General features: G+C 38.9%; 2 protein-coding genes across 4 annotated transcripts in view; one reads left to right on the top strand and one right to left on the bottom strand.

Moving 5' to 3' along the window:
• The window catches only part of POC5 (POC5 centriolar protein), a 59,402-nt gene extending 50,230 nt beyond the window's left edge, over positions 1 to 9,172 (top strand). For 2 of the 3 annotated variants that reach the window (XM_036756460.1, XM_036756619.1), the window contains one exon: positions 8,748 to 9,172. In XM_036756460.1, the coding sequence (XP_036612355.1) occupies positions 8,748 to 8,885 (138 nt within the window). In that variant the 3' untranslated portion in view covers positions 8,886 to 9,172. The remainder of the gene's footprint in view (positions 1 to 8,747) is intronic. The other variant, XM_036756541.1, reaches the window with a different exon arrangement.
• A 6,802-nt stretch (positions 9,173 to 15,974) lies between these two features.
• ANKDD1B (ankyrin repeat and death domain containing 1B) overlaps positions 15,975 to 27,839 on the bottom strand; it is a 70,985-nt gene continuing 59,120 nt past the window's right edge. The window contains exons 13-15 of the mRNA XM_036742293.1: positions 22,833 to 23,034; positions 21,857 to 21,988; positions 15,975 to 16,132 (exon numbers count right to left, since the gene is read on the bottom strand). Of these exons, the coding sequence (XP_036598188.1) occupies positions 16,071 to 16,132; positions 21,857 to 21,988; positions 22,833 to 23,034 (396 nt within the window). The 3' untranslated portion in view covers positions 15,975 to 16,070. The remainder of the gene's footprint in view (positions 16,133 to 21,856; positions 21,989 to 22,832; positions 23,035 to 27,839) is intronic.

Raw genomic sequence — 27,839 nt, forward strand, 5'->3', positions numbered from 1 at the left:
ACAGCCAATTCCAAACCTACCTAATTGTGCTGTCATCCAATCTATATGTCCCCATCTTATCCACAAGGATATTTTGAGAAATCTTGTCAGATTCTTTTTTGAAATCAACAAATAAATAGGTAGCAAGGATTTTTAAAGCATCAGCTCCTATGCTAATCACTTTACTAATATTATTTCATTTGCTCTGCATAATAACCTGGGTGGAGGGCAGGGGGGTAGGTGCTGTTACTGTCCCCATTTATATCCCTATAGCACCTCTCCACTTTGACACTGCTAATTAAAGACCATTGATAGTAGTTTACCAAACCATGAGTTTTCAGTCACCTTACATGTGATTTTTCCAACCTGAATAATCTAAACTCCTTTGAGAAAAGCTAGACCACCTCTTCCTAGCTCCTCATTTATTCGGGGTTTCTGTTTAGCATTTTTGTTCTGCCTTTCCTACTCTGAAAACCATTGTCCTAGGCAGAAAGGAAATAAAAGCAAAGTATAGCAGTTGAGTAGTTTTGTCTTCTCTCTGTTGTCCCTTGTCTTATCATCTGACACGGGCAGGGGTCTCATACCTTCCTGAAGTCTAAAATAATCGCCTTCAACTTTTGTTAGGTTTGCTGTTTATCACAAGTCTCAGCTGGTTCTTTCTTCCCAACACCACTCTTATTACATATTTGCTAAGATCAAAGTATCTGATGAAGTCTTCACTTGCCTTGCTTTCAAAAAGTAGAGAGAGAAATGGAAGAACCTGATTCTGACCAGTAAGGAGGGTGTTTCAACAATCCAGCTAGCAGCTTCTGTGGGGGTATAAGATCCACCCACAGCCAGCACCCAGAAAGCTGCTGGCACTCTGGGAAAGCACAGGTTCTTTTGATCTGCTTTAATAAGGAAAGCAAGGTTGAAGGGGTTGACAAGCTTACTTTAATTCAGCATACAGACAGCATTCACTTAGTTCAGGGGAAAAATCCAGCACCCCGAACTTCAGAACAAAATACAAACAAATTACAAACATCAACAGACAGACCCAATACAATTCATAGTTACCAACATCTGGCCCAGAGTCACGCTCGCCACCACTGCTGCAGGTAGAGCTCCAAAGAACAGACACTCACCCACGTGACCTAGAATCGTCACAAAGAGGTGGACTTAAACCCACGTGGTCTAAAAGCCTCTGCTCTCCCAGACATGTAAACTAGGGCCTCCCTGGAGTTAGCCCTACCTTGGGCCCCACCTTAGTTGCCAATCTACACCCACTAAGGTTTTACACCTAATAGGGGCTTGGGCCTGGGGCTTAGCACCTAGTAAGACTCAATCAAAGACACTGCATTAATCAAAGGAAACAAAGGCCAAACTCTTCAAGGGCACTTGTCGAATTAAGTGCTAAGGAGCCCATTTTGATTAGCAACACAGAGGGACTAACTTATTTGGTGAATTTGGGAACAAGAAAATTTTGGCTACCCCATTTCCAGTTGATCCTGACGAAGAAGAAAAGGGAGAGTTGTCTAACAGTATGACTGTACAGGGAGCTAATCACCAGAATTTCTTTCTTGGGTTTTTCCCATCTCTCTTGAGTTGCTTAATAAGAGACTCCAACAATGGGTGTCTTAATAATCCTGTCTCTGAACTCTTCAAAATCTGCCCCCCTAAACTTCATGTGAGACCATGTTTATTTTTTTTCCACAAACTTAATGACAACATGGTCACTCACTTCCAAAGTTCTGTGACTTCCAACTTCACCAATCAGTTCCTCCTAATTGGTCAGAACTGGGTCTAGAATAACTATCCCCCTCATCATTTCTCCCTTTTTCAAGATTATATTGTCAAAAAGGAAAGTGAAGAATTTTATCAGCTGCTCTGCTTTTAGCAAATATTTGAGGAGTATTCATGTGGAAGAAGGAATAGGTTTGTTCTTGGTCCCAGAGAGTCAGGCTAATAAAAGTGAAAATTAGAGGGGGTCAAATTTTGGCTCTAATAGACATAATCTCCTAACTAGAACTGTCTGAAAATGGAATGGATTGCATAGATGGGTACCCTATCATTGACATCATTTGCTAGGAAATCCTAACAGTCCTTTCCCAACTAGACATTTCCCTAGTAGCTTTTCTTTTTGAGAAAAGGTCAGAAATAGACTCTAGCCCTTTGCCTCCAACCCCTCAATTTTTTTACCTACATAGTTGGGACGACTCTAAACTTAAATAGTCTCAATAGCAACCCTTGCTTTTTATACTTTGTAATTGATACAGAATTTGGAGTTTAAAAATCTCATATTATACCAGAAATTATTTCCCTGAAAGGACCATTATCTCATCCATTTTAAGAACAGTATCTGAACGGAAAATATTGACGGAGTTTTCAAATAGAGATATAAAGTGGTTCATAACAGAGTAACATATTTCTCCGTGACATAGCCGCTCCTATCAGAATTTTTTTGTTACTAAGAGTATGAACACTTCTCCACCACTGCCCAACCATCTTATAATGCTAACATATTTCCTTTTTCTTTTATATGGAGGGCATATCAAAAAGTTACTCCATTTCTAAGAACAAAGATTTTCAAACCCAAACGCTATCTTAGATGTGCTAAGGAGAGAGTATCCAAATCACTACCCATGTTTCATTCAGCATCTCAGTACATAACATATTTCATGCTCTTTCTTACCTGCCCATCACTGTGTAACATTTAATTCTCTAAAGAACTTAAGATAATATGTACTTTATCAGTAATCCCTGCCTTCATTGTGTTACAAATTGGTACCAGTAGTCAGAACTTGGGTTATAGACACAGTCTTACAGCTGTTGGAAAGTATGATAATTCAAAATATAATGCAAATTATCAGAAACTGCACTTCAGTAATGCCTCACAGAAGCAAAGCTGCCTTATCTGAGAATTTCATCTATACAGAATACAGCTGAGGACTAGGAGATACACAAAATCTGAGCAGCCAAAATAAAAGCCACACAGTCCATGAAGCCTTCATCCCATTTATATGAAGAAGCTCTTGGGCCCCATTCAGTACTTTTTTACTCTTTCTGCAGAATTCTAAGAAGCTTACTTTTCTGGAGAAGAGGGATCTTTAGGGGAAAAAAAAGTTTCAATCATAGCTGACAACCTCATATTGAGAAAAGACGTAGAAAATTTAGAAATTTTAAAATAGAAAAATTATGAAAAATAGACATAAACACGTAATAGGAATAACCACACAGGGCCATTAAAAGAAGAGATGAACACATTCAGTAACCAAGTACATCCCAAAATGATCATTGCTATTCAAATGATGACTTTGAGTCATCAAGTACAATTTATCTTTATAAGGAAGAGTACAATCCTCTGCAGAAAAATTTCCAACTAAAACTGCTCAAACTGTTTTGGCACATAAAGGAATGTGTTATCAGTTATCTGGAAAACTTGTATGTAACACTTCCTTTCCTAACACTTACTTCTTCAGTGGTTCAAGGAGCTCTGATTTCATCAGTTTATGGTACTCTGCACCAAAACAAATCACAATCCCCCTTTGCATTAGTAGACTGTGTTTTGGGGTTGTAGCTAAAACAAATTGTGTTCCAGTGCCCTTTTGATAAATTTAGCTAGTCCTTAGATGAATGTAGCCCATCACCAGGCCCATACTCAAAGGCTTCCCAACAGGGAGTGGCCTAAAAGAGTTTATTGTCTTGGCACAGCCTTTGAGAATCTGTGGTCACCTCCATGCCATGATATGGGAGTAAAGTACAGTATCAGTGATGGTTCTGCATAAACAAGGAAGTCAGTAATACTGCCTTGCTCCAATAGGGCTTTACAGATTTTTTTAAGTATTAGTCCTTACAGCATTCCCAAAGCACATGGCAAGAAGTAATAGCCTCATTTTACCTGTGAGGAAGCTGGAGCTCAGAGACATCAATATGACTTAAAATTACAAAATGAGTCCATTCGTAGGACCATCGATTTGGAAGTGGAAGAGGCCTTAGGGATCAGCTTGTCTATTCTCTTCGTTTTATAGATGAGGAAGCCAAAGCCCTACAGAGAAGTTAGATGACTTGCCCAGGGTCACGTAGATATAATAAGTAACTGGACCTCTGATTTCCAAATGCAGAATACTGTGCCAAAAAGTGAACATAGAATTCAGGTCTCCTGACTTGGAATTCAAATACTTCTTCTAACTTAGCCTTGCTACAGTCTTCCCCCTCTTTGTTGTTTTTCCCCACTCTGTTGTTGCACAACAAACACCTAAGGAAAGCATGTGTCATGGGCTATCTCTAATGAAAAGTTATGAGTTCTGAACCCAGCATTCTATTCCTTCTTTCCAAACTTTTAGAAATTTTAGAACCTTTTAGAAATTAACTCTTTATTTACTGTCAAGGTAAAATTTTATTTTCCTGCTCGTCTTTGGTCTGGTTCCTCTTCTCTCCAAATTCATCATTTATTAAATGCCTACTTTGTGTAGTACATACAGTAGCAAGAACTAAGGTTACAGGGATTTTTAAAAAAAAACACATAGTCCTGACCGTCAAGTAGCCTGAAATCTAATAGGGGATTAAGATACCATCACAAATAACTACAATAAAGGTAGGATGTGATTTTTTTAAAAGGGGGAGGATTAGGCCAATTGCTGTAAGAAATTTGATGAGGGTGAGATCACTTTGAACTGGAGCATCAGGGAAAGCTTCATGGAGAAGAGGCCACCTGAGCTGGGCCTTGAAAAAAGAGAAAGAGTTCATGAGGCACTGATGTGGAGGGAGCACATTTCATGTATGGTAAATCATTTTCACAAATGCAGAGGTGGGCGAAGGCAAGATAAGATTAGAGAACAGCTAGTAGAAGTGTTTGGCCAATGTCTGGCCCAGTTTGGCCAGAGCATTGAGTATACAGAGAGGAAGTGGAGGGAAATAAGTCTCAAAAGGTAGATTGATGTCAGATTACAAAGGACGGCCTTCAGAGCCAAGCTAAAGAGTTTGTATTTTATCTTCTAAACACTGGGGAACCACTGAAGGTTTTTGACCAAGGTTCAAGGGTGAAAGATAATGCAGTGTTGAAATTGAAATTTGTAGGATTAAAACAAAAGGAGGAAGGAACCCTAAAACAAACAAGTGAAAACTGGAAAGTGAAAGGCCCGGAGATCAGGAAGAAGATGAGATGAGAGAAGCATAAGGATAGGATGTTATACTGATAGAAAGGAATGTCAGAGTTCACCGTCCCCACTGAGCTTATTTCTCCCCACAGTTCCTATGTGCCCTGATCTATAGGAATAAGGTAGAGATTGGGCCTGTGGTTTCATTGGTAAAGGGAATTCCTGGATGAGGAAATACATTCTAACAAAGCAAATTGTCACCTTTTCTGCAACTTACAGTCCTGTAGAGTTGCTCAGGGCACCAAGAGAATAAGTGACTTGTCCAGAGTCAAATAGCCAACATTTGTGAGAAGCAGGACTTGAATGCAGGTCATCCTCCCTTCCAAGGCCTGCTCACCGTCCACCACACTACACTGCTTCCCTCCTACTGTTCTGTAGATTTCTTTAAAAATGTCCTTTACTCATTTTTTCATATTGAATTCAATCAATGCATTAAATCTTATTAGCCATAATTCTGACTGATTATGTAGGAGGTTAGGCACACTTCCAGACAGAAGCTGAATTCATAGACCCTCCTGAGATGTAAGTAACCTTAGAAGTCACCTGATTCAAACCCCGCCCCCCCCCATTCTGCCAATGAAGAGATCTTTCCCAAGGTTCCGGTGCCAGTAAGTGGCACAACTGAGGAGGGGAAAGATGGAGGGAAGTGGCAAGAATGTTAGCATTGGACTGGGTCTCATTTACCTCCTCTGTGAGACGAGGGAAAGGAAGTTACAACTAGATGGCTTCTGGAACACACTTTATGTCTACATTTTATGCTCCTTAATACCAGTATTTGTAGAAAATTATTCTAGGTGCTGGGGAAGAAAAATTAATAAGATAACTGAGGCTCCAGATGGCCAAGTGTCTTGCCCATGATCACACAGCCAGGGGCTCAAATCCCAGTCTTCTGATTTCCATTGCAGCGCTCATTCTCATACAAACAGAGGAGAATAACTCCTGTGTTTACCTTCCCCAACAATTTGAACCTGTTTTACATTCTTATAAAGGGACTTTTCTGTTCCCTCTCATGGGCTAGACAGCAAAGTCAAACAAGTAACTTTCATTGGCCCAAAATCAATTATTGACCTTGTATTCAAGCTAGCTGTAACTTCTGCTCTGCACATGGCACATTTTCCTAAGTATAGTAAGTCTAGAAAGCAGGTCTCTTCAGCCTATGCATGGAATCTGTTTGCATGTAATGGATAGGAGAAGCATAGTAGAAAGTACATGTGTTTTTTGTTTCTATTTATAATGTCTACAGTTTTTTTAAAAAAGGATAAAATAATTAATAGATGTCATTCCCATTTTCTAAGTAAAAAACACCTCAAGCACCAAAAAAAAAATTATTTACACAAGCATTCAACAGGGATTGAAATTGAAATTTACCAACTTCTGTCAGCCATGACATTCCATTTCAGGAATTTATAATTTGTCTTCATTAATAGGTTATGGATTACAGAGCCATAGACTACTTCTATCTGTATACTCTGGGGTATGTAAATTAGTTAATACTAGTCTAGCTCCATTTTGAAAGGATTGCTTTTGCAGAACCAATAATTGGGGCAGCTAGGTGGCAGAGTGGGCAAAGTGCTGGCAGACCTGCAGTCAGGAAGACTTATCTTCCTGAGTTCAAATCTAGCCTCAGACACTTAGCCTTATATGTTATATGATCTTGGGCAAGTCTCTTAGACTTGTTTGCCTCAGGCCCCTCGTCTGTAAGCTAAAGAAGGAAATGGCAAACCACTCCATTATCTCTGCCAAGAAAACCCCAAATGGGGTTACAAAGAGTTGAACGCAAATGAAAAATAACTGGATAACAACAAATAGTTAATAATATTAAACTAGGAATCATATTTAATGCGCTAGCCCCATCTGCTAAATAAGTGTAGCATCTATCACAACTTTTCAATCAAACCCTGTTTGATTACCAATTTACAGGAGATTTAGAAGCACAAAACCAGTCATAATTTTATCCACTCATATTTTTTCTCTTACCTGCCTTCCACAAGAGGGAAGTATAGCTCTTCCAAACAGGCACCACATAAATTTGCTAATAACTGTTTTACAAGCATATCCAGTAGTTTGCTGTACTTTAAGCTCTCTTAAGGCCAGATCAATATGCTGTTCTTCACTATATGCCCCTCAACATCTAGACCAGTGCCTTTAGCATAATAAGTGCTCAATAAATACCTTTCTGAAAGAGCAAATAGCATTGCAAAAAGGTTTTGAAATTTATTAAATATGAAGAAACGGCCAAGGAAATGCATTTAGAGAAGAACTTTCAAGTGTAGAGAGTAGAAGTTTTTAATATTTTTCAGTTACTTGGGATTATAGGCTCATAAACTTAGAGTTGGTGAAGTCCTTAGGAGCAATCACAAGTCCAACCTATCATTTTACAGATGACAAACTGAGGCCCAGAATCACTTAGCGTTCTTAATTGGAATATTAAAATATTTTTAATGGAGTCAGACATAGGAAAACATTTTATTTTTAACTGGGTTAAATTACTTTCAATTGAAACTAAACTAAGCTTTGTGAAGTTTATGGTAAATATTTAAGATAAGTATCAATAGAAGACTATAATAAAAGTATGTTTGTAGCGATCGATAGTGTTTATTTTTAATGTAGGCAACCATTTTGTTAAAAACCACATTAACAGTAAATCCTACTGCTAACCACCAAAAATGGTCATTGTGAATCTGAAGTATCCTAACCATAGAGTTGTAGACTATTTCCATTATAAATGCAGTGCCAGATGTGTGACCCACCAGTCTAGTTTTACTGCCCTAATGACAACAGTCAAGAATTTATACCTTTTCAGACTTGGGATCTCTTTCTTCTCTGAATGAAAAAAAGTACAAAATATAAAATTTATAACATTTGGATTCTTCCCCCTTAAGGTGGTACAACACACCAACCTTTCTTATTAGCATCAGTATTATTCCCTACACTCTGGTGCTTCATTGTAATGGGAAGCTGAGCCAGGGCACTTGAAGGCTGATGCCAGTGAGCTCAAGCACAAGCTCCAGCAGATCTCACTAAGCAAGAAAGCCTCAGAAGTAATAGCAACACAAAGACTGGGCCACCAAGCTGTAGAGGGGATTGTGATTAACATTGCTAGGGGGAGCATCCACAGGAGTGAAACCACAGATCCTTGAAGCAGCATCTTAAATTTATGTATATCTCTGCTTTAAGGACTTTCTGCAAAGCACTTTCTGCATAAAATTATTCGGTATTCAAATTAGTTGGAGCAGCACTACCTTCAAGTGAAAATAACCTGAGGTGATTAAGCAAAAAAGTCATCTCCCTGCAAAGCAATGATTCTTTTCTTCCTGAATAAAGCGATATTCCATATGTGCCCAGTGTTTTGTCTTTTGAGGCACATGGCACCTTTCAACCTGAGGATGCTTGGGATTTCTGCTACGGCCCCCAGAATTCCATTCTGATCTGTCCACCTTGAGGGAATGGGCTATGCCTCTCTCTCTCCCCTTCCTGATATTCTTCCCTCACAGCTTCCCAGCACTATGGAGACCCTTCCTAGCTTCACACTCTATAAAAGATGGAAGATTCTATTTCCTTGTCAGTTTCAGCACTACAAAAATGATACAGAATTGTATTGCATTTTCACTAGAGTGAATTTTTCTCTTTCAGCAAACCATTCCTCAAGCCCTGGCAGCAAAATACCCTCGAACTATACACCACGAAACAAGTGGCACATCTTCAAGACACACAGGACCTGGTGGAAAAACATCTGCCCTGGCTTCTCACTCCATAAAAGTGGTGGACTAAACTGAATATAGGTGTATATATAGGAAGGAGTTGATTTTTTTTCTCAATTCCTGATTCCCTTGCTGAAAAATTCCCATGGATTTGCTATCTTGGAACTTCCCAGTGAAGCTTAGGCCGGCTTAGCAGAACACTGTGGGTAACATCATGTTCACCTTTTCAGAATCAACAGAGACCGATTCCCTTATCTTGAGGAAGGTAAAATATCCTTTGTAACTATATGCAGAAATTATTTTAATGTTAATAAACATTTATTTAAGAAATAAATTGAATATATATGCTTTTTTAAATTAAATATGTCTACATGTTTGTCTGGTGACCATATATTGAACTTCTGTCATTACTTCCAAATGCATAAACCATGATTCTCTTGACCAAAAAAAAAAAAGGCCTAACCTTTGTGGAGGTGAGGTCACCTACATGCTATGAGAATGTCACGTAGGAGGACAGCTAGGTGGCACTGTGATTAGAGCCTGGGCCCTGGAGTCAGGAGGACCTGAATTCAAACCCAGCCTCAGACACTTGACACATTTACTAGTTGCGTGACCTTGGGCAAGTCACTTAACCCCAATTGCCCTGCCTTCCCCTCTCAAAAAAAAGAGAGAGAGAATGTCACGTGGGAGAAGGAACAAGAGAAGGACTTGAGCTAATGAAGAAATTGTGAAAGATCTGGAATATTTGAGAATTAGGAATAAAGGCCAGAGACTGAATTTGGAGAACTTGAGAGTAGTTGAAGGAGAACAGCTGGGGCTGAAGAAGAAAGACTGGGAAATCTAACACCAGAGGAGAGATTAGTAAGACAAAGGAAAGGAAGTCGAATGCTTATCAAGATACTAAGGATAGCCAATGTTTATATTGAGCTTTAAGATTCACAAAGCACTTTACAAATCTCCCATTTGATCCTTTCAGCAGCCCTGGAAAGTAAGTGAGCTTATCCCCATTTGATAGATGAAGAAATAGGCAAAGGTTACATGACTTGCCCAAGGTCACACAGCTGGAATGTGTGTAAGGCTCGATTGAAGTCAGGTCTTCTTGACCTCCTTGGGAGGTGAGAGGGTCCTAACAGGTTTCTGGAGCTCAGTTCCAGAGGTGGAGCTCCACAAGCAGTTCACAGCAGGAGTTCTCTAAAGGACTAACCAGGAAAAACAAAAGATTGAGGATCAAATACAGTCAGCAGGGAGAATTTTTCTTTTACTGTCCTAGACAGTTCTGTGTTTCTATTTGGGGCATGGCCAAGTGACTGATCTAAAAGAGTAAGTGGCTTGTGGAATAGCTCCTCTCTCTCCAGATGTCAATGTGAAAAGGACAAAAAGATTATGAAAAAGCAGAGGGAATCCTGAGCTATATCTGGATGTTGGAGGGGAGGGGAGGGTCACACAGAGAAAGAAGAAAAACCACTCAGCACTTAAAACTAAGCAATAAATATATATCCTTCAATAAATACTAATAGACCTGCAACCTTTTCATATAGTCATTCCAAACATCCATTAGTTTGAACCTTACCTCCTATCAGGGTAAAATGTAATCCTATGACCTAAAAGTTTACAAGTCCAGACAGTCTAAGCAGGAAAAAAACCTCAAGAATGAAATTTAAAGACAACTCTATTGAGGAGGAAGGGGAGTTAACATTAATGTAGAAGCACAGCATGGTCCTATTGGAATTGTGTTAGAGGTGCTCATACTTAGACTAAGCTGAGCCTAGTAAGAAGAGCTATAGAAATCAAAAAGTATATCTTAATGATTTGAGGAAGAAATGGTCAAATGGGTTGGACCACTGTTTGTAGTCAGTAGGATGAAGATAACTGATAACAGAAGCTGGACCTTTTGAACTCTTGCTTGTTTTCTATTTTAAGGAGAATAATCTTTGGACAAGATAAGACAAAACCCCCAAGATATGACTAATAGGGTGTTGATTCCCAAGATAAATATTTAGATAATGAAAGAGTACCTAACTGCCTTCAGTGAACTCAAGTCACCTGACCCAGATAAAATATATCCCCCAAGTTTTGTCTTTCCCAAGTAGTGGCAAAGAACTGGAAACTAAGAGGGTTCCCATCAAATGAGGATTCCTTTAAAATAAAAACAAATGGTGAGAGAGATGGACTGAAGCAATACTGTTCCCTATCTGACTCTGTTAAAGAACCTTGCCTTTATTGTCTTCAGAGGCAAAATCAGAACCAAGATCATATTGGAAGGGAGAAGTACCACATGACTGTGTATTGGTGATATGTATTGGTAATTAAAGTGAGACTTTTTTACTGTTTTAGAGTGCTAAATCAATTAAGTGCCTTTGATTAAGTCTTACTAGGTGCAAAGCCCTAGGCTCACACCCTTTTGCTGATTAGGTATGAATCCTTCCAGCCCTGAACAGAGTATAAAAACTCAGAAGTTAGCATTTGTCACTCATGGAAGGAGTGTTGAAACTCTGGGCAAGCCATCGTAACTGCCCCCCCCCCCCCACCCTACCCCGCCCTGGCTTTGCTAACCCAGATGTTGGTTTGTATTCGCTCTGAAGTTCAGGGTGCTGGCTTTTCCTCCTGAACTAAGTGAATGATATTTGTGTGATTAAAGTGAGATTATTAACCCCTTAAAGTTACTTTTCTTGGTAAAGCAGATCAAAAGAACCTGTGTTGGCAGCTCCTGTATGCTGGTGTTATTGGTCTTACACCCCTACAGCAGCTGCTAGCCAAATTGTTGTTACAACATGACATACAGATCTTTATTATCAAAAAAAAAAAAAGGAAAAGAATGGTGTCTGATAACTAGGATAGAAAGCTTGACCTCAGTTCCTTGGAAAAATTCTCAGCAAAGGTCTATGAAAGGAAGCAATAATAATTTTTTAAAAAGCAGCTTCATCAAGAACATGCCATTCCAGACTAAACTTCTTTTCCTTTTTTGACGTGGTTACTAAACTGGTCGATCAAGGGACTTTGTAAACATGTTTTACCTAGATTTTAGCAAAGGATTTTACAAATGATCCCATACTGTTCTTGTGGTAAACACGGAGACATGTAGGTTAGATCAGGGTTAGTAAAGTATTATCTGTAGATTAAATCCAACCCACGACCTGTTTTCATACTGCCCATGAGCTGAGTGCTTTTTACATTTTTAAAATAAAGTTGCATTTAAAAACACTTGGTAGGCTGGATTTGCCCCTCAGTTTGTAGTTTGCTGACCCTTGAGCTAGATAATGTTAAAGTGGTTTTGAAACTGATTGAATAGCCAGATCCAAAGGGTAGGCATTAATCATTCAATGCCAGCTTGGAAGTCCCTAGTGACCTTTTAAACCATTTGTGCTTTTAAACCATTTTATCAATGATTTGTTTAAAGGCAGGCTTATCAAATTTGCAGATTACACAAGGTTGGGAGCGATAGCTAACACTGGGTAATAAGGGATCAAAAAAAAATCTTGACAGGCTAGGACATTAGACTAAAGCTAATGAGATGATACTATACTTCAGTTCAAAAAGTCAACTTTACAAGTACAAGGTAAGGAAATAAAGGCTAGACAGCAACCCAATTGAAATAGATCATGGGAGGGGGCATGGAGAGGGAGAAGGAGGAACTGACCAGATAAGCAAGATCCAGAAGTAGAGTGGTTGATAAACCCAATAAAAAGCTACAGGGAAAACTCCCTATTCAACAAGAATTCCTGGATACGTAAGGAAGCAATTTGGCAGAAAACAGATTTAGGCCAGCATCTTACAGCACAAACTACAATATGTATAAATGGATACAAGACCTAAATCCTAAATATAAAAGATAACACTTTTTTAAAAAAAAACAAAAGAGAACAGAAGGAAGGAACTTGTCAAGTCTATGGGTGGGGGAAGATTCTTAAAGGACAGATATAGATAAATATAAATATAGATAAAATATAATTTTCATTACCTAAAATTTAAAAGATTTTTCATGAACAATACTGCAGCTAGAATAATAGAAGAAACTGTTAAATGAGAAAAAATATATCAAATATCTTTTTATACAATTCTGATATATAAATCTTTTTTACAAAAATACATGACATTCTCCAAATAAGTGGTCAAATGATAAGTTTTCTGAAGAAGAAATACTTTGCACAATTATATGAAAAATGCTCCAAGTCACTAATAATTAGAGACATTTAAACAACTCTGAGGTTTCACTGCACACACACCAAATTGGAAAAGATAAAAATGAAAATAGTCAATGTTGAAGAAACTATGGGGAGACAAGCACAGTTAACAATGTCAGCGCATATATGAATTGGTCCAACTATTCTACTGTAAATACAATATGAATCAATAATGTAATATGGCAGCTAAAAAAAATTAAAGTGTCATTGGAAGGCATAGTGTCTATGAATAGGAAGGAGTATAGTACTAGAGTTCAGGAGAATAGTCCTGCTACAGAGCCTGCCCACATCAGACCACTGTATAGTATTCTGTTCTGGACATCCTATTCTAAAAAAGATAATGATACGCTAGAGAAGATCAAGAGGAAGACCACCATGATGGTGATGGTCCTCCTGTTCATGCCACATGAAGATGGGTTGAAGGAGCAGGGGATATTTAGTTTGGTTTTGAAAGGGAAGAATTGGTAGTTGGGGGTTGGCAAGAGGAAAGGACAGGATAGCTGTCTTCAAATTTGAAAGAAGAGGGATTAGAGTTCTACTAGGAACAATCTGAAGAAGTTGCAAAAAGGCTTATTTAAGCTATTCTAGCAATTAGAAGTATACCACAGTAGAATGAACTGCCTGAAAGTCAGAGGGATTCTCCCTCATTAGAGGTCTTCAAGCAAAGGCTGGATGACCACTTGGCTGCGTTGTAGAAGGTTTTCTCATTCGGTGATGGATTGGACTAAATGATAACCACTGAGATGCCCTCCATCTCTGCTTCTATGGTCTCTCTCATTAGACAATTGATCATTGGTGCTTGGTTCCTTGGCCTCAAAGGGACCCAAAGTATCTCACATCATAGTCAATAATATGAACCTAATATTAATTAATTCCACACAACTCTGACATTAGAAAAAACAATATTAAGAGGGAATGTTAATTCCATTGGAGCAACATAAGGAAAGGAAAAAGGTAAATGATATTGATTGAACTTGATTGTACTATATTAATAACATTATTGCAAATGATGATGATCTGGCAACACTATGCCTATATGCCTTTATCATATCCTATCTTATCCCTTTGACAGATGTGATTTTACTTGTTGCAGGAGGAAACCAAATTCTTTGCTTGCTCATTATCATTTCTTGTTTTGTTGGGGAAATTAAGATAAATGGTATGTGATTTCCCGTCTCACTCATTTAAATAAATTTGTATCATTATGTAATGATGTGATTTAGAAGTATGCTTCTAAAGTAGAGAACTATCACAAAAATCTCATTACAGGTTGTAATCAGGATAAACCGTAGTTTCACTTTAAACACTCAATAAAAGAGTTGTAGTTCACAAATTCAGACAGCCCATGGGCTTGTAATACATAGATCTCTTTCATTCTGCAAATAAACAAAAAAGAACCTGAAGTCCTAACCAGCCGTAACATTTACCAACTATTCTGAGTTTTTTAAGCAATGTTAATAACAAGATATTTATTAACTTTGAACCATGTAATACTAATACTCTAGGTCATATCTTTTTTGTTCTATTTAATAATATTTTATTTTTTCCAGTTACATGTAAACATAGTTTTCCACAGTCACTTTTATAAGATTTTCAACTTCATTTTTTTTCTCCCTTCCCTCCCTCCTCCCTAAGACAACAAGCAATCTGATATAGCTTATACATGTACTAACATATTAAACATATTTCCACATAGAACTAAAGGGAAAAACCATGAGAGAGGGAAAAAAAGAGAAAACAGTATGCTTCAATCTGCATTCAGACCTCTTAGTTCTTTCTCTGAATGTGGATAGCATTTTCCATCATGAGTCTTTTGGAATTGTCTATCAAAGTCCGTCATCGCACAGTGTTGCTGTTACCATGTACAGTGTTCTTCCGGTTCTGCTCACTTCACTCCGCATCAGTTCACGTAAGTCTTTCCAGGGTTTTCTGAAATCTGCCTGCTCCCCATTTTTTATTGCACAATAGTATTCCATTACATTCATATACCACAACTGGTTCATCCATTCCCCAATTGATGGGCATCCCCTCAATTTCCAGGTTATATCTTTTTTGTTGTTTTTATTGGTTTTTGCATGTCTTTAGCCTGATTTTTAACATGTTTTTATCCAGATTAGGTTCTGCCAAGAGAAACTGAGCAGTTTATTTAATTTAGCAAGAGAAGTTGAATTACTTTAATTTCAGCTATTCTCTCTGAATGTTCTTTTAAAATAAAAACAAATTATGAGAGGGATGAGCTGAAGCAATATTGCAGCTTTTCTCACTCTGTTAGAGGATCTTGGATTGTATTCAGAGGTGAAGGGAAAACAGGCCTTGTTTCCCAAAAACCTTTACAGCACTATTCTAGATGGGAAGTAAGTCTTACAAAATTTTTCTTTTTTAAAAAAATGTTTACAGGGTATTCCAAAAGTGCTAGGGCAGTTTTAAGCTTTTGTAGTTGCCGTAACTATGGGAACACTATTTTTTTATTCTGAATTTAACACCAAATTAAGATGACCATTTCTACATATTCCCCCTCATGCTCCCCAAATCTCACTCCTTCCCCAAATAGAAACAAAGAAAAATAAAATATACATATTCAAGCTAAATAGATTGCTTCATTAACCATACCTGAAAATGTATGTAATTCTGTACCTTGAGTTCATCATCTCTCTATCAGCAAACTTCATCATCATTTCTTTGGAATCATGGTTGACCATCGCATTGATCAGTCTTTCAAAGTTTTTTTTCATTGCAATGTTGTTCTCATCTTCTATCAATTGTTCTCGTGGTTCTGCTCTTTTTATTCCACGTCAATTCATAAAAGTCTTCCCGGGTTTGTCTGAAACTACCTCTCCCATCATTTCTTACATCACAATAATATTCCCTTACATTCATATAGCATAATTTGTTCAGCCATTTCCCAATTGATGAGTACCCCTCCCCTTAGTTTCCATTTCCTTGCCACTACAAAAAGACCTGCTATAAATACTTTCGTATATCCTGGTCTTTTTCTTTCTTTGATCTCCTCATGTGGGCCTAGAAATTTTATCACTGGGTTAAAGGGTATGTATACATCATTTCTCTCCAAGAGGCTATGAAACTGAACATTTCTTAGCATTTGTATCTGTACTGCTTTGTAGTTGTCGGTTCTTCTCTGAAAAGAAAATACTTTGATTAGAGATAAGTTGCTGAAATATTTGTTAAAAAATACATTGAAAAATCATATATTTTATTGAAGAGTCATTGTAAACATCAATATTTTTACAAAAGTTAAATTTTTTTCTATTGGTCTGCTCACGTGAAAGAAAAACTGTCAGAAATAGCAAAGATTCATCAGTTTGGTACAAAATAAAACTTTGGGTGGGGGGAGGCTTGGATTCATTGAGATTTAACCATTCTGATTCTGACAAGTATAATTTCTACTAATTTCAACTAAGGTTGCTTCCACATATGCTAGGCTGGTTTTTCCCTAAAAGATAGTGACACTAGCTTCGAGACTTAACTGGTCAAGGGAACTAAGGTAGTTTACTTCTCTTCCAGGTATCTAGTTTAAAAAAAAACCCAGCACAAGAAGAATCAGGTACTCCTTGGGCTTGATGCACACTGTTGCCCAAATTCTCCACTGTGGCAAATATGTGGGCAGGGGAGTTGCACTGACCTAAATTGATGTGATGTCTTTGCTCCATGTACTCCCATGCTGTGGTTAAGTAAACCTCTTTTTGTTAAATGTTAGAAGGTCTGCAAATTCTCTTTTTGTTCTAATCCCAAACCAGAATCCCTGGACCAGCCTAAATCAGGTCTGGGCCAGAACACTGTTCCTGCTTAGCTTTGGATTATCATCACTTCTGTAAGGGCGTCTCTGATCCTATGAGAGGCAAATTCAAAGACCGTTCTTAAAACTTTACCATATGATATTTTTTGATGCACAATAACTCCAAATCGTCATAGGATTCACAAAGAAAACTCTGTAATAACTTCATCAAATTCAGGACTCGAGTACCTAACCAACCCTCCCCAATGTTGGCTAGAATGACTGATGGGAAAAGCAAGATTGAGGCAGTGTGGTACAGTGGATTAGACTAGAAAATTCTTGACAGCAAAGACTGTCTTTCTTTTTGTTAATTACATTCCCTATGCTTAGCACAGTGCCTGGCACATAGTAGGCACTTAATAAATGTCTATTGGATTGGATAGGATGGTGGATACAGTATTGGATTTGTGTTCAGGAAGACTGAAGTTCCTATCCTTTCTCAGACACTTACTAGCTGTGTGACCCTGGACAAGACCCTCAGTCTCTTTCAGCCTCAGTTTCTGTAACTGCAAAATGAGGATAATGATAGGACTTAAATCACAGTGTTGTTGTGAGAATCACATGAGATAATGAGTACAAAGTGTTTTGTAAACCTTGAAGCACTGGGTAAATCTTAGCTATTATTACCCTGTTATATCCAAAAATAAATCAGCCATTAGAGTTATTTAGGATGTTACCTACAAACAAGCCCTACTGCCATTTGATTTTATTTAACTTGGGTTTATCAACTGTTGCTCTAGGAATAACTATGAGGTTACAACTAAGAGAAAAAATATTGACTGCTCCCAATTTATGAATATCCAGATGTGTGCTTGAGCCAGCTCAAAGCTGCTAGGAGAACCGATTTTTTTTAACTTACCAAGGTATTTATTTATTTGTTTATTTTTAATTTTTAACATTCACTTTTATAAGGTTTTAAGTTACAAATTTTCTCCCCCTCAGAGAATTTGGAAGTCAAAGTTCTAAAAACAAATGTTAAAAATTGTTTTTACATGTAACTGGGAAATAAGATATACAGGCAATGGGGTATAGAAATTGATCTGGCCCTACAAGAAAGTAAGGGGAAAGGGGATTGGGGAAGGGAGCGGGGTGATAGAAGGGAGAGCAGACTGGGGAAAGGGGCAATCAGAATACATGCCATCTTGGGATGGGGGGAGGGTAGAGATAGGGAGAAAATTTGTAACTCGAAATCTTGTGGAAATGAATGTTGAAAACTAAAATAAATAAATCTGAAAAAAAACTTTCTCCCCCTCCCCAAGACAGCATGCCATCTGATATACGCTGTGCATGTACAATCCTAGTAGACATATTTCCACAGTAGTCATGTTGTAAAGAAGAATTAGAACCAAAAGGAAAACCAAGAGAAAGAAAAAACAAAAAACAAGAGAGAAAAAATAGTATGCTTCGATCTGCATTCAGACTCCTTAGTTCTTTCTCTGTATATGGATAGTATTTTCCATCTTAAGTCTTTTGGAATTGTCTTAGATCCTTGCATTTTTGAGGAGATCTGAGTCTATCAAAGTTGGTCATCACACAATGTCACTATTACTGTGTACAATGTTCTAGGACAGGCCTGCACGACATACAGCACGAAGGGTGCTTGTGGCCTACCAAAGCGTCCCAAGGGTGGTATGTTGTGCAGGCCTGTTTTACATCCTCTACATTTTTCGAGGGCTGCCTGAAATCCTTTCACAGGCAGCAAGCAACCCACAGGCCCTAAGCAGCCTGCAGGCCATAAGCAGCACACTGGCCCGAATGTCGTGCAGGCCTGTTCTAGGAGAACCAATTCTTAAATTTTTGGTTTGAGCACTTACACCTGGGTAATCAGCAAAGAGAAAAATCAAGGCTTGATTTATTGTTTTGTTGATTTCTTGATTGAAGATAATAATGCAGATTAAATATAAAAGTTTATCAGGTGAGAAGGTGGTTAAACATCTGGCACCCTCCTATGAACTCCCATCTTATAGCTAATCTTACACAGATGAGCAGGCAACAAGGGAGGGGAGAAGGCTTCCTCCAACATGTCATTGTTTTCCTTGAGCTTTGGCAGAAGCAGAAGGATGATGTGAGCCTCATGCTTCTGCATTCCCTCCTTGCCACACACAAAGAGTGCATTTCCTCATAAAACACCTAGCATTATGGGTAATTTCCTGCCTCACCCACAAAAGCCCATTAATCTGTAATGCAGAATGAGGATTCTAGTCCTAATAAATTATAAGTCTATCATTTTGCTGCTTTGCCTCTAGAAGCTTGGAATCACTGCAAAGGACTATGAGTAAAGCAGACGTTGCTATCCTGAAGAACTAAAGGAAAGTGTTTTCCCACGGGAAACCCTGCTGCCTTCAGGCAGAACCATCGGAGATGCTTTACTTGCCAAAATCAATCTCTCATTAATATTTTACATTTTTCTCAGGATATTCCCCCCAAAATGCACTGAACCTCAATGACTTAACTCCATATAACTTTATTATTAATCTCCCAACTTTGTACTACTCTTATGTGAGTATTTTTTTGTTTTCTCTAAAGATTATTAAAAGTTCCACCTATGTGCTAATTCAGAGAGAAGCTCCTTCACAGAGTCTGCACAGACCCTTGGGATTTGTGTCTTTGTGGAATGCTTTCTCCCTTATAGAGATAAGAATAAAGCTATGCTTGAGTAAGTAAGATATCACAGAACATTAGGTTAATTCTTCAACAATAGTGTTACTGAAACATTGGATAAGGAGAGATAAGAGGGTATAGTGGATAGACAGATGGCCTTGGAGTCAGAAAGACATTGGTTCAAGTCACACCTCTGACATATATTGGCCAGGCAACCCTGGGCAAGTCATTTAACTTTTTAGTGGTTCAGGCAATTCTCTAAGACTTGCTCTGTAAAAAAATAACAATAATAACAATAAAACAAAACAGAAACAAAACACTGTTATGTGAGAAAGGCCACTCCATAAGGCACTGAAATAGATGAGAACCATGAAGTACATACTAGAGGGAATCTATGATATCATCTGTGCGGCTTCCTTTCCCATCAGTGCAGATTGAAAGCTATCAGCACCTCATTCCATACATCTGTTTCTTGACCATATTATCTGAGAGATCTCCTACAGAGTATTTAATTCAATTCAACAAACATTTATTAAGCACATATTATTTGTTAGGCTCTGTCAAAATCTACATGATATACTGAAGGCTTTTCTCTAAGTCTTTTAATGTTCTAAGAGTACAAGTGTAGCTCTGAAACTGTGATAAAATATGACCAGCCCACCAACTTTTCTGATTATGCATTTCTAGGCCCTTTTGGTCTCTTCATTTTGGCAATTTATTTACATCAGCTAAACTTCTGTAAGAAATATTGATTATCAGAATCAAAGTCTTTCCATATTTTGACATCCCTAACCCCTTTGAATAGGTCAGATTGAAGCTGTAAAAATTGTATGTAATGTCATTTCATCTTTAGTCTTTCTTCTAACCGGGTGTTGATTTTGACTTTTCTTCTAACTTGTCAGTGGCCTGGCTACACAGAGAGAGAGAGCTGATTGAGAAATGACTGTCACAATGATAACCAGTCATTTCATCATCATCATCATTATCACAATAAATAGCATTTCTATATCTCTTTAAGGTTTGCAAAGTGCTTTAGTATGGTAGCTCATTTGATGCCCACAGCCCCGTGAGATAGCTTCTATTGTTATTCCATTTTACAAATGCAGGAAAGAAGAATGCAAGATTAAATGACTTGACCAGGGTCACACAGCTTGTCAATGTCTGAGTCTAGATCTCAGTCTTAGTGATGAAGATTTCAGTCTTAGTGATGTTAGTGAATGCTGTCTACATCCAGCACCTCCAGACCTTCTTCTTAAACAAGGTATTTTTCATTTTTGTATGTGGAGGGTTGTGATGCACATACACAGGAAATACAGAAAAATGAAAGGTGGGGTGGGGGGCACAGAATGGGTTGCAGTCAACACTGCTGAAGATAATACAACCATTGGCAAGATGATAGCTCTGATGAAGGATGGAAGCAATTAGACTTCCTCACAAAATATCCCCTGGTACCATTGGTAGCACCACCCAAGTCAAGAGGTTGGATCGGTCACCTGATTCAGCAAGGCTTTCCTTAGTGTGGTGATGGCCCCCACTTCTTGCTGCAATGACGTTGAATTTACTAATAAGCTTCAATATACCTATTATGTGAGGAAGGCTACTCGGTAAGGCACTGAAATAGGAGTGTCCACTTAGAAGAATGAATTACGAGTATACGACAAGGAATCTATGACATCATTGGTGTGAAATGTATGACATCATCAACTTAGAAGCATGAAGTATATGCTGTAGGGAATCTATGACATTATCAGTGTAGATACCTATCAAGACAGATTCCAAACATGACTATTTATAAATACGGCCTCTGCTGGCAAAGTGTCATTCTATCTCCATGTCACTTCTATCTGACTAAAGACAACTAGGATCCTAGATTTAGACCTGGAAGAGATTTTAAAGGTAACTTGTCTACCCCTCTCTGCAATAACTCAAGAACAGCAGAAGCTTCGTAAACCCCACACACCAAGGTAATTCTCATAAAGGCATAGCTAAATATAGCTGGTGATACAATAAAGAAATAATGATGGCCTGGAGTCTTACAAAGGCTTTTCTTCACAATAACCCTTTGAGATAGCCTATTATCCCCATTTTAGAGAAGAAGAAACTGAAGCCCAGAGGCGTAATAAGACACCCAGTAAGTGTCAGAGTTAATATTTGAAGCTAGGTCATAGAATCACCGAGCTGAAAGGGACCTCGGAGGCCGTGTGGTCTGACCAGACAACAAAACTGAGACCCAGGGAGATTAAGTGACTTGCCCAAGATCACACAGGTAGTAAACCTCTGAGGCGGGGTATGAACCCTAAATGAATGGCCTTTTCACTGTATATTGCCTCAGTGATAATAATTCTTGCCCTTGTCCTCTGCCATTTACACAGAGGTCCCACCTGCAGGGTATAGAAGGAAGAGAAGGTAGTGATGATGATTTGTTAAAAACAAAAAAGAAAACCAAAAAAAAACCTCTTTGCTCACCTGCTAGTTCTGGAAACCCCACATTTACCAGATCTTCATATAAGTGTTTCATGGGGTTCTCACGTCTCATCAGTATTCCATGTAACCAGATGAGCAACATTCTATGGCCATGCTCACAAGAGCTTTCACTTCCTGTATAACACACACAGAGTTAACTGGTATTTCTTTTTATGCAAGATCTTCATTTTTGCTAAAAATTCTCTATCTTTGCATTCGTTGATTTTTCTGATTGAAATTATGATGTTACCAAGAATGATGCACCTTGGGCGGGTACGTGAGCCATCAAGATTGTATGAAAGGCACCCAAGATTAAACCCAGTCTATGTAAAATACAGAGCTGTTTTCCTGTAGCAGTAATGGGCCACAGATTGCAGTAACACAACAAACATCTATAAGACCAAAGATAATGAATGGAAACCAGTCTATGTTTTCTAATTCTGACAAATGTAATTTAGTTTAAATCCTTTAATTACTTTGAATTACTGTCTTTCAGTAACTGCTGTAGAACATTTTGCAAAACCAAGGGAAGCCAGAATATGTAATCCTATTCACTACAGAGCAGGCCTAAGAAATACTTATTATTCTTTAGTTGCAGTTACTGTGATGGCCATTTGTCAATCACTGGTGGCCAACCAGCCACAGAACAAGTTGTTGAGAGCTTAGAGTTCCTTTTGGTACTCATTTTATTGTGTATTTATTTATATTTATTTATTCATACTGTGTATTCCTTTTTGGACCTTTGTGACTTGACTCAAAAAAGAAATAACCCTTTGCAAACATTGTTTTCAAGGAGATTCTCCGGGAGGCGTCACTGGCTAAAAATTCCCAGAAACCACAGTAAACATTGATATCACTGCTCTTGTTTTACAAGATAGAAGTGGCTGCTAATTGCTAGTCCTCAGAAATTAATCAGAAACTTCTAGTTTCATCATTCCTCGCTTCCCATTTCTTCCAGTAAGTTCCACTGGGTTATTACCTGACCACTGCTCTTCAATAGCTTTGATCTGTGCATCTGAAAATTCCCAGGAGCGAGCCAGCTTCCGCCACTCTTGGGCTTTAAGTTGACAGTAAGCCAATTTCCAGAGGCAAGAGCGGATCTGCTTCGTCTCCAAACTATGATCTTGTTTGAATGTCAGAGCAGGGTCTATTGGTGAATCATAACTGCTTCCTTGATGTTCCTAAATTGAAAATAAAGATAACAGACAATTTCAGATGTACTATGTTTATGGCCTAATCAGAATATTCCCCCCCACCACCCTTGATAAAACTGATAAAAGTCCAGCCCAAATCGTTCGTTCAAGGCCATTTGTCTTCTGGCCAAGTTTCATCATCCAAAATGCAGGGAATATCTCTAACAAAAACCATAAAGCACCGCCCGTCTGACCCCAAGATGTGGGGATTCTGCAATCCTTGATCGCACACTTCCAGCCCAAGAGTGACCTGACTGATGTTAGAATGCCCACAGGGAGAGCGAGAATGTCAGCCAGGAAAATGTCAGCACAGATAACCTTCAGCACGCTGCCTCTCTGCCCGCTCCCTTTGATTCCCTGAACACTCATTTGTTTTCTTTCTTCAAGTTTAAGTCTCTCTCATGTTTGGAATCTTGAAATCTTTCCTGGCCAGGGCAGATTTTCTCAGGTATGACCTTGTAAGAGCTCATTTGTTTTTTCTTTTTCCTTCTCCCCAGTAACGAAGTCAAGGTTGAGGGGGAGGAAGGGATAGGAATGAGAGAATCACAGAAAGGACTGGAAGGGAATTCTGAAAATCATCTCTCCCAAACCTCCTTTCTTACAGATGAGAAAAGGAAGGACTTAGAGAATACAAAACAAAACTAATGAAAACCTCCCCCAAGGGCACCCAACCAGTAACTGGGAGAATATAGATGCAAGCCCTTCTCTCTACTACACCATGCTTAGGGGCCAATGGAGAGGGGGAGAATCTGATACTTTGCTTTTTAACAAGTGGAACAAGATTGAGTTCTATAGCACTGTGCACTGGAGTCAAAGTCCAATTTCTGTCCCTCAACAGAATCCTCCAAAGCACCCCGCAAACAAGTAAACTGGGAGAAGTCTCATATCACAGCTCCGAGGCTAGGATAAATGGCTGCGTCATAGTTTTTCTTTTTTTGGAAGGGGAAAGGCAGGGTAATTGGGGTTAAGTGACTTGCCCAAGGTCACACAGCCAGTAAGTGTGTCAAGCGTCCGAGGTCGCATTTGAACTTGGGTCCTCTTAACTCCAGGGCCAGTGCTCTACTCACTGCACCACCTAGATGCCCCTATAGTTTTTCTTTTAAAAAGAGTCTTAAATATAAATTGCATTCTATATTATTGACTACGTACAGGGGATGTCACCTCTCTCCTATAGCAACAACTTCCTAATCGGTTTCCTTCACTGCGTCTTCCTATTTACATAAGGATCCCGATGGACTGAATATTGACTTAGTTTTCAAATGTAATATCTATGTTTCACTATATTTTAAATGATTTTGTCAAATATTTCCCAATTACTTTTTTTTTTTTTTAGGCAGAGGGAGTTAAGTGACCTGCCCAGGTTCACATAACTAGTAAGTATCTGAGGCTGGATTTGAACTCGGATCCTCCTGACTCCAGGCCTGCTCCTCCTGGCTGCCCCTCCAATTACACTTTAACCTGGTTCCCTCATTCAGGAGTGTTGTGGGCTGAATGTGGTTCACCCTCTGTTCTACCTAAATTGCTAGATTGATATTCCTATAATGCAAGGCCACTCCCCCGCTTAAGAACTTTCACTGGCTCTCTATTACCTCTAGGCTAAACTGTAAATCCCTCTGTTTAACAGTCTTAAAACCCTTCACAATCTGACCCCAGCTTACCTTTCCAGATTAATTCCATATCACTCCCCCTTTCAGCCAAACCAGCCAGTTGCTGTTTCCTTTACATGTCATTCCCTCTCTAACCCTCATGCGGGAATGCTCTCTATACTTGCTCCTGTGAGAATCTCTAGCTGCCTTCAAGACTCACCTCGAGTGTCACCTAAAGAGTACTTTCTTCATCTCCCTCTTGTTAGCACTTTTCCCTCCCTCCCAAATTAGTTTGTATTTACTTTGGATATAGTTTGCATAGCTGAGGGCTCATTTCCTCCCAGTAGAATATAATGGCAGAAATTGTTTCATTTTTTTTATAGGGATAGGGGCTCATTGAATTGAATCGACATAGATCCAAAGTTTTTAGACTCTTACTACATAGTCTTCTCTATTTAGATAAACACATCTGTCTCTATTTATTTTATGGGGAAAATAAAAAAAGGTTAGTAATAATGGAACCAGAAACAGCAGAGAGAAAAGATCTTGACTTGGATGGGGACAAAGCTCAACAGTATTTTCAAGGGACCAGGGTCCCTCTTCCATCATGACCAAGCCACCTGGACCTAAATCTGAATTAGCAAAATTTGGACTCTATAGCTCACTCCAGAAAGATGTGCCAATCTTTGGAAACTTAACCTAGGAAAAGGTGATAATCTGTACCCTAAACCTTGTTAGCTAGAAACTTGGGGTGAGGTCAGAGTGTGACCGAAACACAACTGATAATAGTGTTTTAGGCTAAAGAACACACACGCAGGTAGGCATCCTTTTCCAACTCTGCTTTCCTCCCTTACCACTTCTTTCAGGATTCTACTGTCTTCAGCCCTTGGACATCTAGACAAAGGTAAGTGTAATAGGGGCAAACAGTATAATGGAGGCAAACTGATGAATTCCTCCTACCCCAGACCCTGGGACTGCAGGGTCTCTACAGGACCCTGGGCTTCTTCTGGTAGACTATGCATGATCTGAATCAGCACTGAACAGTCTGACACTTTGAGATGAAAGTGTATCAAAGCTGGATCAGAGAGGGTTAGCTATTTGGCCACCCATCAGCAGAACTTAACAAGAGTAACTCTGCTTCATGGGACTTTCTCTTTTCCTTCCTGTTTCTAGAATGTGTGGCATGTAACTCTCTCTGGGACTTCCCATGACAAGTGTAGAATGTAAATTGCCCGTATAGCAACTAGAGCACATGAGTGGCTGGGAAAGTGTGAGGTTGGACTTTGGGTCTTTTGCCACATCATCTGCCCTGTGTTTCTTTCCCTGAGCACAGGTGACTAAATAGTGACTCTGAGAAGAGTTGCAGCCTTGGAAGCCACCTTGTGAGTTTGAGAGACTGGGAATCCCTGGGTCTCTCAGTCAGTGCTAGTTACAGTATTTGAGGTGCCACTACAGTTACTATGGTGCCTCTTGGGGTAGAAGATGACCATCAACAGGCGGAACCGACCCCTGGCCTGACTACTAGAAGATGTGGACCCTGAGGGAACCAAGGGTGAAGTAAATACTGATTCAGCATTTCTATGAAATGCTTTCTGGTTTAAGTATCAACCTCCCAGGAAAGCATAAAAATAATTCTAATTACTGCTTCGTGTTTGTCTTTGTCAATACACACTTTTGTGTTTTTAGCATTTCTTTCTTGTGGAAGAAATGAATAGCTGTCCTATAGCTGATTTACTTTGTACGTGGAGTATTTTTCCACTCCCCTATCTGGGGAGATGCTAGACCTAGAACCAAACCTAAGCTTTAAATCATTTCTCCAGGGCTACAGGACTGTGATGTAAAGAGCAAGAGGCAATGAAAAAACGAGTCTGTGTCCTCTCTACAGAGACCAGGCTCTCCCAGGACTGAGCCTGGTCCATGAATGTGAATCCACAGGTATGGTCCCTTGAGAGGGAAAGGGTGAACACTCCAGCCTGTCTGGACCCAGTAGGTCTACCAAAAGAATGCATTCTGGAGCACTCATGTCAAATCCCAAAGTGGTTGGCATTGTTTTAAAAGAACATTCACCCTCCTTCTGTTCCAACTCTAAATCTATGAGCTTTATTTATCCCTACCCCCATAAGACTAAAGGTTCCAAAACAGTCACCTCATTTCATAAACCTTTCCAAGGCTTTCATCTAATAATAACTCATATTTATAAAGTACTCTATGGTTTATAAAAACTATTCCTCACAGTTATGAGATAGTATATTATTAAAATACCCACTTAACAGGTGAAGAAAGTAAGACTGGAAGGTAATCCCACAACTAGTTAAGTAACAGAGGGGAGAGCTGGACCAGGTCCCCTGGCTCTTGGGCTAGTGCTCCTTCTACCATACCACTTGTGAAATTCATCCCCAAAGTTTCATTCACAAAGCCCATCCATCTAAGACGCTGCTGCTCACGCAAGTTCAATGCCTCGAGAGAGATGCCTCTTAGAGACAGGAGTTAAGGAAAAAAAAAAAGGTAAGTGCAGTGTGACTCTGTCCAAATACTTTGCACATTCAACAGTTTTATCATAATGAGAACCCCTAGGTACCAAAGGAATAGTTCTATTTTCTGAACATAGCACTTTGTACCACTAAGTCATATCTGTCAAGGCTACTGGGGAAGCTTAGCTCTGCTGTCCTTTTGACTTCCTTTAGAAAAGCTCGAGTGGGACTCCAAAGCCCTAATCTGTATTTCTCATTTTCCACAGCAAGAGGAGCAGGATGCTAAAAAGCATGTTGTCAGCAAGTGCAGTGGCCAGGCAGAACTGGCATAAATAAAAGAATAAGGAAATGAGCAGATTTTAGGAAACTTTCATTATCCTCAAGAGCACAGAACTTGGCTGCTATAGGAAAAGGAATTTCTGTATTTCTTTTATCTGTTTCTCAGAAATCTATGAGGGCAAGCTATGTCATCTTTTGTTCAAACTTTCATTAAACTTTGAGATGTTGAGGCTTTGTTGTGATGCAGAGCTCATTCATCCAGGAGAAATATGGTATAGTAGATAAAATGGATAAAGAACTTGCCTTGAAGCCACATAAGTCTAAACGCCACTCCTGATAAATGTTGGCTATATAAACTTACACAGATCACTTAACTTCTCAGTGCAGAACAAGCATTTATTAAGCACCTTCTATATCCCAGGCACTATGCTAAGTGCTTACAAATGTTATCTCATTT

The sequence above is a fragment of the Trichosurus vulpecula genome, chromosome 1 (genome assembly GCF_011100635.1).
Source record: "Trichosurus vulpecula isolate mTriVul1 chromosome 1, mTriVul1.pri, whole genome shotgun sequence".
In the NCBI taxonomy this organism is placed as follows: domain Eukaryota; kingdom Metazoa; phylum Chordata; class Mammalia; order Diprotodontia; family Phalangeridae; genus Trichosurus; species Trichosurus vulpecula.